The following is a 17,562-nucleotide window of genomic DNA, read 5'->3' on the forward strand; positions in this document are numbered from 1 at the left end:
CAATGTCCACCTTTTTGTATTATTATTCGTGAACAGCAGGTTTATGCCTGAAAGCAAATCCAGATGTATTAATATACGTGGCTTTGTAAAGCCTGTATAAACCAGCAGGCATCCAGAAAATGTCGCCAATTCGTGAATATCTTTGTGTGGATGAGATAACTGGTGAATGGGAGAAGCAGACCGAGGTGTTTTGAAGTTGCCCGTGTGTGTGTGTGTGTGTGTGTGTGTGTTTGAAGTACGCAGAGCAGCTGGCTTTGTGTTTGGTGGACTCCTCCCGCTTTGTGTGATGAAGTTCGGATGCGCGCCGTTGTTCCGTACGCGCGTCACCAGCGCGCAGAGGAGCTTCCCGACGCGAGGGGAGAGGATGGAGCCGGAGAGACGTGTGGCTCACGACCACGGGAGGCTCTCAATGTGGCGTTAACGCCTCGCCAAAAAAAAAACAAAAAACTGACGCTCTCTCCTACTTTTCGCAGGATATGTCCGACTCGAGCTGCTCCGGTTTCACACATCGACCCCTTTCTCGTCCGTCTTCCAGCGCAGAAGCTTCCAGCAGGGCGACGTGGACCGTAAAACCTCCGCTCGGTGCGTCGTACGTTATGTTGTAGTTTACTCAAAGGGGAGCTGGGTGTGTTTTCTTTCTTTTCTTCCTCTTCTGCTTATTTCGGGATCCGGGAAATGTTGGCATGGCTGCCTCGGGAGCACATAAGTGTCCGAAGAGTGAGAAGTTGGACGAGGCGCAGGCTTTGGCCAAGAGCTGCGCGGGGAGACCAGACTTCCTGCCTTGCGATGGACTCTCCATCTGCGCGACGCACAGCCACGGGAAGTGCTTCAAGCTGCACTGGTGCTGCCACTTGGGCTGGTGTCACTGTAAGTTTCTTTTTTAATTTTTTTTTTTAAAGCGTTCTGCATGAACCATCTAATCTGAAATCTGATGATTAAAAAAGCTGCTCCTGGCACGTCTGTGTTGTGGACTGAGGGGGGGGGGGAAGCACAAAGATGTAGTCAGATGTCACCAAGATGTTCTCATGTCACATCCTGAGAGGTTCTGTAAAGGTTGGCCGGCAGTCTGACTCATTCTGAACATTAGCAGCCTCACTGGTGCCATTTCAATTTCTGATTTAAAAAGAAATAAACTTCCCAATGGGATTAAAAGTGTGGTTTGATGAGACTGAGGGTCACACTCATCCCTGATCCTTGTATGAATAGTTAATGCCAGTCTAAACAATGGAGGATGCAAAAAAAAAAAAAAAAATATATATATATATATATATATATATATATATATATATTTGTATATATATATATATTTTTTTTTTTTTATATATATATATATATATATATATATATATATATATATATATATATATATATATATTCAAGAAGCAGGGATGTTTCAGGGTCATGGATCCGCTGCCTCTGATATTCTGCTCTGTGTTTACTGGGGTTTATTTTGGGGAGGCTGTTAAATTTTAATGTATTTCAATGATGTATTTCAACGATGGTGATGTTGAATCATGTTTCCTGTGAAGCGCAAGTGTCAAAATAAAGATATCTCAAGTTTAAAAAAGGCATTCATGAGCAGAAAACACTAAAATAACTAAAATAATTCAGACATTTCTAACCAATAATGCATTTTTAATTAATTCCCGAGTCTTCCCGTTTACTTTGTATTGAACTCCAATGGTCCATATGGCTTATAGCATATGCTTGGATGTATTATGAATGTAAGTGATTAATTATGAATGTGTCAAGATTTTGTCCATCAAAAGAGTCCACGGAGATCATTCTTGTACATCACGTTAAAGAACCAAAAGAAGCTCACAGGAAATATGTAAAAATAACCTTTGACTGTAAAGAGATGCTCTATGATGTCACATGCTTGAGTCATCATTTTCATTTCTGCTTTATGTATTAAGTCTTGTGACATTCTGGATTTTTCTTACAGTCATTAACAGACTGAAACCACCAAAGAAGTGATTCTTTGCTGACAAGTATTTTAATGTTTTGCCGTAAGCCTGATACAGTACTGACGCTCATCCCTTCCTGTTTGAACACATCAGTTCATTATGATGAACATGGGCACTGTAGTTTATTTTTAGTCAATCCCACAGACGCAATCCAAGTGCAGTTAATACCCTCTAGTGCACCAAATGTGTATTAATCCACGGCTGAAAATAGTCCCCGAGAAAAAGCACTATTCATCTGGTTTTGAGTCACGTTTTGCTAAACTCAACAGAACCCAGCTGGTTTAGCAAATTATTTAGCTTTTGTTTTCACTATACGTTTGTGACCAAACTGTAAAGACCGATTGAGCTTATAGACGAGTTCTGCAGACTGTGGAAGGGTGTCATGTTTGTTTTTGTCCTTCATGGGATTTGTTGACAATAAGAAACGTTTGAGGCTGCGACTCGTCAAACTCTTCTGCTCGGCAGGTCAGATGCAAACTCAAAGCATCGGTAGTATTTGACAATGAGGAGATGAGACTCAACAATCAGCTGTCTTTCTCCTGGAGGTTGCATTGAGTTGCTTTATCTGAATAGTTGTTTATTGTTGTTCTATAAAACGGTGGATAGTGTCGCTGGGTGTTGCCCTGAAGACCAAGAGACGTCCTCAGATGTCTTGTTTTTGTCCACAACCCGAAGATATTCAGTTAATGTCAGAGAGCAGGAAAGAAACCAGACAATACTCACATTGGTCACTAGTCTTAGATTTTGGATGTCGTGATGTGTTCGAGGTGTTTCTTGGTTTTAAAAGCTGCTGCACAGTGAGGTGATGTCATTTTGCTCTCCTCACCTTACCCACTTAATCATCACATCCACATTGCTAATGATTTAGTTATGTTTATATTTATGATCATTATATCATTAATTAATGGAGGTGAAGAAATCTACAAATCACAAATGTATTAACTGATGGCCAGATATACAAAAACATAAAGTATTATATTACAAATACTTGCTTATTGAGCCACTTAAATAGACACAAATGGAAGTTCTGCATTTAAAATGTTGTTATTATTATTGTGTTATTTAGTTTATTGTTCAGTTAAACTGGTGTTTATTTTATCTGCTCTCTAACTCCTTATGTAGCTGACTCCGAGTTGGAATTAAACATAGATCAAGTCAAGAAATATTTCATATCTTACTAGTGATCGATCAATTATCAAGACAGCCGACCACCAATTAAAGATATTGTGTAAAGTCAGCGTCCCTATGATGAGCAGGTACCTCCATCTCTACAATATCCATAAAGGACTTTGGTCAAAAACATTGTGACATCTGATTTTGTCTCCATGTCCTGGCATGTATGAAGTTCTTCTGAAGGGATTTAAAAATATCGAGGTATGTATTGTGAAAAATATTTCAGTATGTTTCTGATATCGTGTCACTCAGCCCTCTGTGACAACGTCTAATTGATCCTTTGCAGCTCTCGCCTCATTAACAGTCAGATCTCGGGTTACGTCATCACACTTTCAGATGGAGTCAACGCAGTCAGTCACGCTCAGCAGCTTCTGTTCTTCAGCTGCAGCTCAAACATTTGATAACATCACCTGAACTCAACTGTATTACCTCAGTATAATCACTCTCGGCATCATTTATCTTGGCTGCTGAGCTGACTGCAGCGGTGATAAAGCTCAGGGCGGCAGCTCCTCTCAAACACAAGCAATTTTCTGTTCACTTTGAAAAGTGTCAGGTGGCGTTTTTTCTACCCCCCAATGTACCTCAGACGCTTCTCTTTCCGTCTGAACCTCTCCCGACCTGACACCCGGAACACCACCACAGAATCACGTTAACCGTGCGTGGACCTGACAGGAAGTCCGTCTCTTTGTGCTGCCCTAATTTATCCCATCTCTGGCTCGCCCCTGGAAATCCTCAGATCAGTGTAAAACACAATCAGCCAACCACTCTGCAGCGGGCAGTCGGGGCTTATAGTGTGCAACTGCACAAGTCACATTGTAATCTTTGCCATGTAATCATTGGATTTAGATGCCCGCGCCGCTCCAGAATGAGCCCGAGCGATTTGAATTATCTGATGTGGCAGACAAAGTACGAGCTCTTTCCAAAGTGTTTATTATGTCACATCCGGGATTTTATTTTTGTTTGTTTGTTTCTCGGCCAAGCCTTTCTCCTCCTTTCAAATAATCATCACTCTCGCTGAAATTGGTTGAATATGGGCTCTCAGTGCTCCGAAAGAAAGAGGCCGGCCACGTCACGATGGAGCCTCTCACCTTCACATCTCCTTCCGCTGTAATTCACAGGTTCCCATCACACCACAGTGAGAATAGACCAGCTGAGACTGCTGAATCAGGCGGATCCAGGGCACCCAGTGAGCAAAGTATAGCAGCAGTGAGCTCCTGAATGCGACGCCCGCCCGATCTGCTCGGCTCACACACCTTCTTTCTAGCGGTGCATAATAACACCTGATGCAAAAAAAAAAGAGTGAAATTGCAGATTGGCGCGGCCTTATCTCGCCACGTTTTTTCATTTGGAACGTGCCCGTGACCGTCGCCTGGAGTACAAACTTGTTCTGAAGCCGATAATTGTGCATTCACCGCAGGGAGCTTTGCCAGACTGCCTTTTTAATTACATCTTTTAATAGGTTTCCAGGCAAACAAATACAAAAGGTCAGCGTGCAGTAAGACGGGGGCTCAGCATTCAGATTCACAAACACAATCTGTTTCCGTTCCCTTACCTGTGGAGGAGTATGGAGTGATTACCTGCGACTAAATTCCCGGCTTCTTCCCGTTTTCTCATGCAAACATCTTTCGGATTCGGCGAAAAATTGATGCCGCCGCTTTGACGACCTTCCAGCGTGTTCCACTTAGTCGTAGCGTCGTTAAAACCTTTGGCGGAGGAAAATGGAAGGGGGGAAAAAACTGGGATTGGATGTAGGTGGAGGCAGCGTTTCCCAGCTGGTGACAACATCATTCCAAGCCTCTCATTAGTTGTAATTAGCTGTGTTTAGTGTCGTCGCCAATATGTCATGTCTGATGAGAGCTTTTGCTCACAGCAACACTAGAACCACCTGGTCTGAATATCCTGGGTTTTTTTTTTTTTTTTTTTTGACTCTCTCTCTTTATCCTCTGCTAACTGATTACAATTACCAGGCACAGCGATGAATTACTCATTAAGAATGTCTCAGAGAGCCTAATGAGTTCTGAACCGTCTCGTCTCTGCTCCGGTTTCTCTACATGAGAACTTTGTGCAGATACAAGAAAGCGTGAACTTTCTGTCGGGCGCGCTCGTCTCCACGCAGCTGCAGCTCGTGACTAATTCTGAAGAGGGGGAACACGGAGGCTTGTTGGACGCAGCTCTGCTCCGTATTGATTCATTTTGGTGACCAATTCAAAATGTGCCGCAGTGCTGAATCAGAAAAAGCTTCACCTATTATTAAAGGATCAATACATTGTCAGCGCAGGCCTGCCCGAGGGGATGTTTTCCGATCGATTGTTCACGTTTGGGAACTACAGCGCTTCGACCGCTCTTAACTGCTGTTCTCTCAGTGACGGAAAAAGGGAAACGCCGAAACAGAAGTTCAACAAGTCTTTTTTTTCCGAAAGTGTTCAGAAGGATCCTTGTAGATTCAAGTCTGTCTTAATAAAACACCACGTTCCCTCTTTTGGGTTTTTTTGGGCTCAGCGAGGAAACAAACAAAGAGCTCGTTTAGTAGAAATGACTGCAACTTTGTAAGACAACTGCTCGATTTGACAAAGTTAGATTGCTGTTTTATCTGTAAACAGAGTTTTAGAGTGGGGATTATTTTCATGCAACAGAGTCACTCAGTTTGAGCGAATGAAAACTACAGCAGAGTTGGGAATGAGCCGGTATCGGTATTCAATGCAAATGCTCCTGACGTAATTCACTTATCAGATATTGGACTGATGTCGCTGATCTAGATTCCATGCTCCAATTGATTCATCTCTAATTAGCAGTTACACTATTTATAAATATTTTCAGTCGCTTGATATCATGTTCAGGTTTTTTGTTTTGTTTAAAACATTGAATATTGCGATCTGCCTTCCTTCACCTTTGGTACGTGAAGCTTTCCCTACTTACATTTTTAAAAATATGTTGCTTTGGATTCAATTAACATATTTTTGCTAATTTTTGCTCCTTGCACAAGAATTGCTGTGTAGTTTTACTACGTACACACACGATAAATTCCTTATTTTTCGTTCCTTCAATCGGGTGTGTTTGAGTGTGGAAACGTGCAGAACAGGATGCACAACAGTGACTCACTTGTAATATCAGCAAGAAAAACAACAATTATGATGATAATATTAAAGAAAAAAGGACTCTGGTGTCAGTTAGCGCTGAGCTATCAGTTCATCAACGTGTTCATGTGGTGATCCCTTTTAAAACGCGGCCTCACCTTTAAAACAACATCAGAAGTTGGCATTTTGTGCGATTTTTTTTTTTTTTTCCTGCTCATACGAGTCAGAATGTCGGCCTCATAATCACTGTGGGGGTTCACTTTACAAACACCCCTCAGCTGGAGTGCACGACACGCCCTGCTGAGCTCACGCTGTGAATTTTAAATTTGGTTTCGAGAGTTGCAGATTGAATATTTCATCTTTTTTTCCCACCGCCGCGTGGCTAGAATGAGGGGCTGTGGAGCTTTTCGTCTCCTAAACCGTAGTTACATTTGAAGGAGACCACTTCACAGCCATTACTCATCCTCTTTAAAAGTACACTTGGGAATGTGAGCATTCTGTTAGGTTAGGATAGACTTTAAGAACGACTCTGAACCTATCCGTGAGGGCCTTCGCGAGAATCGAAGCTTGATGTCCACCATGCATACGAGAGCAGCCCGGAGGGTTGCATTTTTTTTCCTCTGTGGCGACGGACTGAACGCTGGATTTCAAACTGGCTGTAAGTCAAGAACAGCCTGTCTGGAGCCGTGGAACAGGAAACAGGAAAGGAGTTTCACATGATGCCGGGTCAGACCGTCCCCTCCGCTGAAACCCGAGACTTATGCTGTCCGCCCCGGCTGCAGCCCCCTTTGTTGGACAGATTTAAACACAAAGAGCAGCGGATGTGTGAGCGGATCGTGTCCGCCGGGCCAAATGGATGCAGCGGCTGTCGATAGACGACCACAATCTGCTAAAAACGATTGTTTTTGTTCACCTGGCTTGAACTAGCCTGTCGCATTTTTACGAAGGGAGAATCTGTTCAGTCTGCACATAAAGACTGCTGGCTCCGGCTCAAACATTCACAAAATAAATAAATAAATAAATCAAACTGAGGGGGTTGTTAATGACTCAGTCTCTGCTGAGGCTTTGATATAAGCTGATATTAAAACGACATAATCTGCGCGAGACGGTCGTGCCCATTCATCTCGACTTCATGTGGAGTTTGTCGACATTAAACCTCGAGTATTTTCCTCCCAGCTGCAGTCTGTGGAGTGAAAAGGAGGGCTGGAATTTGAAAGGCCGATGTAGGAGCTCTGGGAGAGAGAAAAAGAGACAGAGTGAGAGGCCGAGGTGCGACATGCGGCATTATTCAAAGAGTTTTTCTTCTATATTAAAGCAGCCGTCGGCGAGCCACGGGCCCAGGAGGGAGCGAGATGGAGACGGGTGTGAGGAGGAGACGGGCTGGAGCTCCTCACAGCTCCTCCAATCTACTCCATCCTCCAGAGAGCAATCCGTCACTGCCTGTTCCATCACAGTCTTATCAACCTATTGAACTCCGTGATTTTCTCCATAAAACATCTTTTGGCAGTTTATAACCATCTCTGTCTCCATATGTCAGCACCTAAATGAAGTGAAGGTCTTTCTTATACCAGCTAAATGATTAATCCCAGTTTTTTTCCTGATATATGTTGCAGATATTTCTGTGATGTTTTGCTCTCTTTGGACAAGTTCCCTCCGCAAGGTGTGCGGGTCGGGGAAAAGTCCCCTTCAGTGCTTTTAAACTGTAGAAATCCTGAACTCTTAATTTAATTTTTGGAATTAGGAGCTGTTACTTCCTCGATGTACCAAACAGCCTCATCTACGTCTCCTACATCCCCCAGAATGCCTCTGATCCGTCCCCGGTGAACTTGTTGCTTTCAGCGGCATTTAATGTTAACGAAAGGGAGAAAAAAAAAGTGAGGAGTCTGGTGGCTGAATATTATTCTGGTCCATTGAGGACTGCTGCCAGTGGGAAACGCTGCGCCTGTGTCTCCTCTGCGGTTGATTTTCTCAGCATGACTGTAGGTGTAAAGTGGTGGGTCTGCAGAGAAGGTCCTATTTTTGATTCTGAAGCACTGACTCGAAGCCCTTCACATCTACTGTCGATGCCTCTCTTTATTCCATCAGTCTTCGTTACAGCCAGGCTTGAATGTCTCGTGACATCGTGCCATTGATCGTGTTTGGCCAGAAGAAGAAAAATATGCCGCAAAGCAGCAGAAAGGAAAGTGAGAAATCAAAGATACATCATCTAGTATTTTTTGTGCATCCACAGCCTGATGCAGTGTATCCCTCTGAGCCTTAGACCTCAATTGCAGTCCCTAAACAATCAAACACTATGTCACATTTTCCTCTGTTGGCATCAACATGGGCACTGGTTCAATCCAACACTAAACCTTCCTGCAGCTGTGAATACTAACCTAACCACCAGAATATATGTACATTTCTGCAAACCACAAATATGCTGAAACTCTCCATGTCTTTTTGTTGCTAATTTATGTTTCTTCCGGTTAAATTTATGTTGTGACAATGGTGGGATTATGATCTGGTCTTGATCGGGGTTAGGAAAAGATCGTGCTTGGCTTAAAATACCTGCATTGGTTTCCTTAAACTTGCCGGAGATGTCCTGACATCTCATCAAAAATATCAGTTTTGTTGCCACAGATACGGCTGGAAAATGTCGTCAGTTCTCCTTAAAGCTAATCAGAGCTGTCATGCTTACAAATGTCAAAACACACTAGTTCCTCATCAAACCGACCCACTCGGGTCACACTTGTTAAAACGCGGTCTTGAACTGCGGTCACTGGCTTGGCAGACTTCTCAGCTATCTTAACTCTGCCACCGTCTCCTCTGTCTCCTGATATGAAATGTTGTAGAAAATGTCAATATGGTACGTAGCCTACGGCGCGTACGAACAAATGAACAAATGGTGGATTGCAAATGAGTTAAATGCCAAGTTTTAACTCTGGCGACTGGGCTGGTACAAACTCCCTCAGTGTGTATTCATCCTCAGAAAACAGTCCCTGACAAATGGACCATTTCCTCTTCTTTAACTGAGCTAATACTAAAAATAGCAACTGTGACCTATTTTTAATTATTTACATCTTCAGTTGGAGCCCATGGGTGTCTGGCTGAGGGCCACAGACAGGGCAGGCAGTTCAGAGAGTATTAGGAAATAAATAATGAACTTGTGTCGGTTTTTAAATGGCATTCGTTGGCAGTAAGATTAAACAACACCTGGTTAACGCTTCGAAGAAACAGCTTAGAAGTCAGGGGTGGCTAGATGTCCTGGAGTAGCTGGTTATTTTTCTCTCTTCCCGAGGACAGCTGGTGTTTGTTAGCATGGAAATACAAACACGCACACAGGGCAGAGAGAGAGACGGTGCAGAGGCCGCCTAACAACTGACAGTGTCGTGCGAGTGCTGCAACACTGGGCATCACAGAAGGGTAGAGCACCACTGAATATCAATAAAGCTGCATGGACAGTGTTCACTGGCTGTCAGTCACTGTTTGTATATTTCTTAGTGAACAGTCTGAACAGTTAAAGCTCGTCCGTCTGTTTGATACGTGTGAAGGATAAGACACTTCTGACAACCAACTCCTTGACAGGAATTTCAAATTAAAGGTGCCCTGTTGAGTTTTACCTAAAAAAAAAAAGTGTGTTAACATTTGTCGTTACTCTGTTGAGCCGCAAAAAGGACGGTCAAATTGGCGGCATGCTGCCCTGTATAAAAACAGCTACAGTTTAACTATGTGAAACAAAGTCAACCCGCTGCATCTGAGAGGTGTTTTGATCACTGATTCAGCTGCTGATTAGTTTCTCAATTAATCTGTTAATAATTTGTCTACAAAATGTCAGAAAGCTGTTTAAATGTCTTTCTTCCAGCTCAAACTGACGTCTTCAGGTGTCTTTGTACCGTATGGCTGACGCTAAGGGCCTAATAAGAGACTATAGAGTGCTTTATGTTTTAGTAACACGTCCTCGTCTGAACCGTTTGATTCGTATGTGTGCGTTGAATTCGGATTCAACCAGTAAAGACCCCCAAAAAAAACATGGTTCCCTCCTCAGGTGTTTCTATGAATAACAAACAGGCCGCATACACAACAGTGTTGTTCGATCAACAGTCTGAACTTCAAAGACGTTCACTTCACTTTCATGTTTAACACAGAAAAGGCTTCAGATCCTCATTTCTGATTTCTTTTTTGCTTGATGTATAACTTTTACCAAAATAACAATGAACGTATCTATAAAGTTCTAGATGCCACGAATATACTGAAAACAAACTATCTGTTATTAACTACCGCCCTACCTGTAGCTTCTTCAACAATCTGACTCAGTATTTGTAGAGCTGAAAACAGAAGGTTGTGTTTTGCTTCACGTGTGTGGATTCTCCTCTCGTCCTTTGTGCGAGACTAAGTCAGATTATCTTACACATGACGCACTGTCCTCTGGGGCCGACGATAACGGGGATATTTCTGACTGAGCGCAGACTAATTCCGCATTCTGCAGACACCTTGTAAACCGACAGACTGACTGTGTGAACTCCTTCTGCGGGGCTGCTGAAGACATCCAGTGTTGGTATCATATGTCTGTCTGCACATCTGTCTGTGCCCGACTATTGCTCTTGGTATCTGAAAACTCCAGATGGATTAATGCAATTAGATGTAACACGCTAAAAACCAAATGTCAACACGTTACTTTCGCTGGCTTTAGCTCTCATTTGTAGCCGTTGTCTTGTCTGCCTGAATGGGCTCATCTCAGTCCTCAACATGGCCCATTGAGTTTCTCTCATTAAACAGAGGACAGCTACTGTTCCCCCTTTTGTCTGTATCGACATTAGCTCCTCTGTTTTGTGTTAATAATATTTACAGAATAGACGGACACACAGCTTCAGTCGCAGCCCCTGTAAATTGCTCCACATGGGTGAATGATGCAGTTTGTTGCCAGGCCTCATTACAGAAACCTCTCAGCTAATCCTATTTTATCTACGTGCAGATGACATTTAGGACTTTTGGTAGCCTCTTACAGAAATGTGTTTCCACATTGCATTTTGGGAAAAAAAAAAAAAATCTAATCTTAGTATATGATTCTGGTTATTTACAAAGTCACCCTAGGAATCCAAGTTAGGATGGCAGCAATATTGTTGTGAATTAGAAATAACAGACAAAAATGGCAGCATCACTTTTGTTTGGTCCGTATGATACTGGCAATGAAGAGAGAACAACAACATGAAATAGGTTTTGAAAGGCAACTCACACCATATCTCACAGAGAAAATTAGACAGATTCTAACCTGTTGGAGAAGCTAACACTGCTGTTAGCCTGCTGAAGAAGTAAACACTGATGTTGGCCTGTTTGATAAGCTAACATCGATGTTAGCTGATCTGAGAAACTAGCATGTTCGTTAGCCTGTGTGGAGAAGCTAACACAGATTTTTAGCCTGTTGAAGAGGTTAACGCCAGTGTTAGCCTGTTGGAGGAGCTAACACTGACGTAAGTTTTTTGGCGAAGCAAAACATCTGGTTTGCTCTGTTGGAGAATTTAACATCAATGTTAGCCTGTTGGAGAAGTTATCACTGATATTAGCCTGTTGGAGAAGCTAACACAGATTATATAGCCTGTTGGAGAGGTGAATATTGATGTTAATCTGTTGGAGAAGCTAATGTTGATGTTAGCCTGTTAGCTTGTTCGTCATTCTATTAGCTTTAAAGGGATAGTTTGTGTTTTTTGAAGTGGGGTCATATAAAGTACATATCTATAGTCGATCTGTTCCCTGCCGTAATCAGCGCACCCTCGGTGTGGAGAAGTAGTAGTAGCGTAACAGGTGATCTGCGAGCAGTGAAATGCAGTGCAAGGCCCTGCTGCTATACAAGAGGTTTATGCACGCAACTCTGTTTACTTTCAATCAAAATGAAACGTAACCATTTCAGACACAGAATGTAGAACCTCCGTATCCGTACGCATTAGCGCAACTGTGTAGGGATACGGAGGTTCTACGGTTGAGAAAATGTAGTGCCAAAAGAAAGAGCGGTCTGACGGCGATGTAAAGTGGTGTGAATTTTCTCTATACAACGTACATTTGAACTGATAGAGAATTTTTTTAGGTGAGCTTTGTTTTAGGTGCTTAAAATTCGCTTTGCATCTGGACTTTGTTCACTGCAGTACAAAGCTGAGCGTCTGGGCTGGAGCGGCTCTCTGCTTCTCCAAACGGAGGCTGCGCTGATCGGTGATTACAGTAGGGAACAGATCGACTATAGACATGTACTTTATATTACCCCACTTCAAAAAACACAAACTATCCCTTTAAGACAAGTAAGGACAGACTGCTGTTGTCATGGATACAGGCAGTAGTGTTTACATTTTAACACTGAGATAAGGGGAGTGCAGATTGAAGGATATCAAATTTACAGATATAAGTGGGATACAAATATAGAAGCTGGCCATGAGATTAGGAAATGCCTCTTTCAGAGGTAGATAAGATTTTTCCTATCACCCGGGCCATTCGATTACAGGGCCCTCGGTCACATATGTTTAGTTCTTCTTGCGGAACACGAATGTTCAGCTGATGTACTCAAACAACACGGTCTCAACAGTATCACACTTTTCTCTTCATCCATTCAGTAAATGCAAAACAGCCCCCTCGTGTCTCTGAAGTAGTTTGATGTTTTCAGTGTAACCTGGGAGAAGATTTTGATTGAATGGATGCCCCAGCCAGCGAAACAAAAGACAAGGACACAGAGTGAGAGGAAGTGATGCGTAGGCCTGTCATCTTCTGTGGCTTCTGCCTCTCCGGGGAGCCAGTTAAACACACATCTGAGCCACACTGTTCAGGCAGCGCAGCTCAGAGTTGGAGGCAGTGGGCTGCAAACAATGAGTAACATTTGGAAGCAGTCATTTCGCACAATCACCACCAGCACACGGGCTGCCAGAAAGGGAGGAATAATTCACATCGAAAGGCGTTTGGTGGATTTGTGTATGATTATGGCCACTTTCCACAACAAATTCATGCCCTGTATATAATGGGGGATTTATGTGACACCATACAGTGGAACACACTATTCACTCAAACGTGATGATTTACATCTTCGTGATTTCTGACCTGTAAAAGCTGGTGTGCGGCGTAAATCTTGTATGTTATTTCAACATTTTTGAAGGCCTTGCATCAGATTCTAAGGGTCAGAAATGATTGCCGCGCCGGTCTGGAAGTCTTGAAATTTAAACTGTGTTACACTCCGGCTGCAGCTCTTACAACTCAGACGGCGGTGGCAAGGCAAGTACTTTTGCCCTCAGCAGCACAAAATGCTTTGTGATGTGTAAATTGCTGCAGCCTCCAAGAAATGACAGATCATAAGTTACCAAAGAAAAGTTATTGATTCCTGCCTTCCATCCCACCTTTGGGCATCTTAAAAAAACTGCGGTCTTGGTCAAGACCGACCAAAAGCACGTGGTCATGTGTAGCAAACTTGATTAGACACACGGATGTATAGTGAGTGTCATCAAATATACATTTGTTGGGAAGAGACAACAAAGGATTCTGACATGTGAATGCTTAAAAATGCATTGTGACATAGATTTGGTATATACCAAGAGATAACAAAACAGTTGACACAAAGATGCTTGAAAACAAGTTGTGAAATGTATTTTTTTTTTTTCTTCCACGGCAAAGCTTGTTTACATGAATTACAATTTTTCGGAGAGCATATAAATGCTGCTGCTGGGATCCCTGCCAAATATTTCCACATGCTGTCATAATGTTTTTGCTATTTTTAATTATTTAAACTGTGTTCAGTGTTGTTGTCTTTGGCTGCTCTGGGGCAGAGGAAATAAACCATACAATCAATTATTTAATATTTTCACCTTTTAACCAGCAGTTCTCTGAAACATCAGCCCAGCATTGTGCCACGTTATCTTTCACTGGGATTTGCGTGTCCTTAAGAATGTGAAGTCTAATCTCAGTCTCCTTTTTTCCTTCTGCTTTTGGTCTCTTCTGACTCCGGAGGGAAATATCTCACTCTTTATAGCTGCTAAATGCTGCACTATGTTCACCACCTACCTGTGTCTGTCTGCTGTTTGGTGCCGAGCAGGTAGTATACAGTGGGCTAATCAGAGCTTTTTGCTGAAAACAGCTGCCTGCTGCGGCCCAAAATGACACTCGTGAGAGCAGTGAGAGCCAAACAGTGGAGACGGGGGCCTGAAAACTAAAACTAATGAGCTGGAAGATGTTACAAGCCTCTTTATAGCTGAGGGGATCTGCACAGAGATACCTTTCACGTGCACATTTGATCCATTGTTAATATTAGGGGATGTAATAGTCTGAAGCCTCCAAGCTTCTTTTATTTGAATTCTAAATCAACATTTGAATGCTGTGTGTCTTCTTTGCATGTTTGAACCCTGTATTTCACACAGTCGCAGATAAAGATAAGGCTACACTGAGCATCCACTCACACCGAGATGCATCGCTAGAAAAGAATCTCCCAAAAACAACAGGCAAAGTAGGTTTTTATCGGTGAAGACATCAACTCCCATGATCCTTCTTGTCTTGTGTTTTGGTTCGATTAGGTGACTGTTAATGGCAGAATTGACATCTATAAAAAAATTAACTCATTTAATTTTGATGAAAGACTCTATTCAAACTGAGCAGTTTGTTCAAGTATTTTTTTAAGGTGATGATGCACATGTGAAGCCTCTTCTTAAACCTCAGGAGAAGCTTCAGATATAAAAAAAAATTTTTTAAAATTACATTCACTACAGTTAATATTACAATAGTGGTGAAAGCAGCTTTAATTCAAACATTTTGTGATTCTCCCCCAGCCCTCTATTTTGTGATTAAGAAACATCTATGTAGTTAAAAAATATTTTATGTTTTTTTTTTTTCTTTCTTTTTTTTCTCCCCTTTAGGCAAGTACGTGTACCAGCCCATGACCAATGTGTGCCAGCTGCCCAGCACAGCTGTGCCGCCTGCTGGGACCGAGTACAGTAACACCATGGACCTGTCCCTCTCTCTGGCTGAGCGCTTCCTGAAGCTCGCCCCCTGCTTCCAGTCCCCGCCTCACCTGGAGTCGCCCAAGTACTGCGTCATCGCGGACCTGTTCGTGGATGACTACATCGTCAAGCGCATTAACGGGAAGATGTGCTACGTGCAGCGGCCCCCGCCTCCCTTACCAGAGCCGCCTCATCCTCCTACCCCTCCCCCGCCGGCTCCCTCTTCGCCTCAGAAGCCCGCAAATCCCGCTCAGCGCCGGCAGCCGCCGAAGCCTACGCCAGCGGCCCAGCACGCACCTGCATCCGCGCCTGTGCAGCCGGTCCAGCAGGTGTACAGTGAACACAAGCACCCCTCCCCCGTGGATAAGATAAAGGGCCCCAAAATGGACCACTGCTCCTCTCCATCCAGCTCCGAGGACTCTGGCATCAATGCGCTGGGTCTGCACTATCTGGAGTCGTGCGAGGAGGAGAGCGAGGAGGAGGAGGACGACGAGTTGAGCACAGACGGGAACTCCAGCCCTGGCAGCCTCTGGGATCAGGACGACTGTTCCCTGCTTTCCCCTTCCAAGTCTATGATAGAGATCATTGAAAAGATCGAAACAACTGTGTAACCGACACGACATCGACTCCACAGGACAGCATCATACAACTGAGAATAACACCCAACAAACAAAGGATTTATTCCACATGGACCAAGAGGACACGAACGCCTCGTCCACAGGGCTTGTCTGGATCTTGTTTTCCTGCAGGTGGTCGAGGACTGCACTCACACACAGCCTCCTCCTCTGTCCACACCCCCTGCATGGAGTGAATTTCTAGAACTTATTACTATACAGGAAAAAAAAAGAAAGCACAGAAATATCAAGCACATGCACAGTGGACCAAAAGGACCCGTTACCTTCTACACGGTAATTATACAGCGAAAACTACAAAAGGAATCTATAGTAGGTGCGCGTCCACGAGAGTGACGACTTCCTCTGAGACCTCTCTGAGCTGTATATTACTGGAGCTAAATTATGTACGAAACAAAGGTGGTAGGAGTAGGTCTCATTGCGATAATGAGCAGTTAGGTAATTCTTAGTGTTCTCCAGTCGTCAATCTGGCAGCAACTCCAAATTTAAATGGCAGATAAGCCTTCAATATCTTGTTCTCCGGTCAGTGGCGCCACCCACACGTTTTAATAATTCTGACACTCCTGCATTAAAAGTACAAGGCCAGCTACCTCTCACAGGGCCTGAAGCACATCACAGCCTTTTTACCCGTTAATTACTCAGCTCCGAGCTGTAGGGACACACACCTGCTTTTGTCACGTTAATAACACAGTCTGTCTGCACTTTACTGACACCAACACGAGCAGTAGGCAGTAGGTAGGTCAGTGTTCGACAATCAAGAATTACACAGAAGCACATTCCTATAGTGTACCTGCCAGCGAGAACCAATGATAAATAATTAATCAGACGATTAACACGTCGTTCCGACCACCCTTCTCTGGTCCGAACTGAAGTGCTGCTCAAGGTTAAATGAGATGTGAAGCAAAACATGACTTGTATTGACCTCTGTTAGCAGCCAAGAAATGAAATAGCACGGAGGTGTCTCTGGCAGAGCTACAGCGACAGGAGTAGGAGTCACGTTGTCACAGCAGAAACTAGAAAACACCTAGAGAAGAGGGAATATATCTAATATATACATATATATATATATAATAACTTATAATAAAACTGCATTGTTATTTGCTTTTTGGGCTTGGCGGTGAAATGTTTTGTGATGCCAGCTGAAAGAAAGAGGTGCGCAGGCAAGGATAGACTAATGAATATGTCATGGTTATTTGTGTTAGAGGGCATAAAAATGTCACCTAATGCTCCTTTAAAAGGGAGAATACAGTATGGGATAGATTGCTGAATAGGTGTTGTGATGTTGTGATGGACATGATGTTATAAGAAATACAAGCAAATATAAAATTAGTGAGACGGCCCCTTATTAGTCAGTTAGTCAATGAAGATGGGCTGGGTCTGTTTGATTTTTTTCTTCCTATGTTTAGACTTATTTCCTGGAGCGTTATCTGCAAAAATCCACTAAAAATAGTCACAACTATGTATCGCTACAATGCTACACTAGATGTTAAAAGAAGTAATCTTGCATGACTGCATTCCTTTGCAGAAGTCCCGTCATGTCAACAACCAATTTAACAGAAATTGTGATTCAGAAACGGGGGACAAATCCTGTATCTGTTATTCAAATAAACATGTTTTTTATTCAGGGACAGCCCTTGACATTACACTCAACACAGTCCCTCTTAATGCAGTTAAAAACATGTCTTTTGTTCTTATTATTGTTATATTATTTTCATATGAATAAATCCTAATGAAACTCACTTTTCTTCCCTCACCATTGTCTTGTGTAGCCGGGGGATTG

At 43.0% G+C, this 17,562-nt stretch overlaps 1 protein-coding gene and 1 long non-coding RNA gene across 2 annotated transcripts; one reads left to right on the forward strand and one right to left on the reverse strand.

Moving 5' to 3' along the window:
* Window positions 1-58: 58 nt before the first annotated feature.
* zgc:162707 (UPF0524 protein C3orf70 homolog B) lies at window positions 59-17,521 on the forward strand. Its single transcript, XM_037110778.1, has 2 exons — window positions 59-867; window positions 15,067-17,521. Exons 1-2 carry the CDS (start codon window positions 684-686, stop codon window positions 15,759-15,761), a joined length of 879 nt encoding a protein of 292 aa, XP_036966673.1. The 5' UTR covers window positions 59-683; the 3' UTR covers window positions 15,762-17,521.
* LOC119026412 lies at window positions 4,055-5,176 on the reverse strand. The gene is made up of 2 exons (XR_005077140.1): window positions 4,718-5,176; window positions 4,055-4,420 (listed from the first exon to the last, which is right to left on the reverse strand). It is a non-coding gene; the product is annotated as an uncharacterized LOC119026412 (long non-coding RNA).
* Window positions 17,522-17,562: the final 41 nt, after the last annotated feature.

Source organism: Acanthopagrus latus, chromosome 9 (assembly GCF_904848185.1).
Source record: "Acanthopagrus latus isolate v.2019 chromosome 9, fAcaLat1.1, whole genome shotgun sequence".
Taxonomy (NCBI): domain Eukaryota; kingdom Metazoa; phylum Chordata; class Actinopteri; order Spariformes; family Sparidae; genus Acanthopagrus; species Acanthopagrus latus.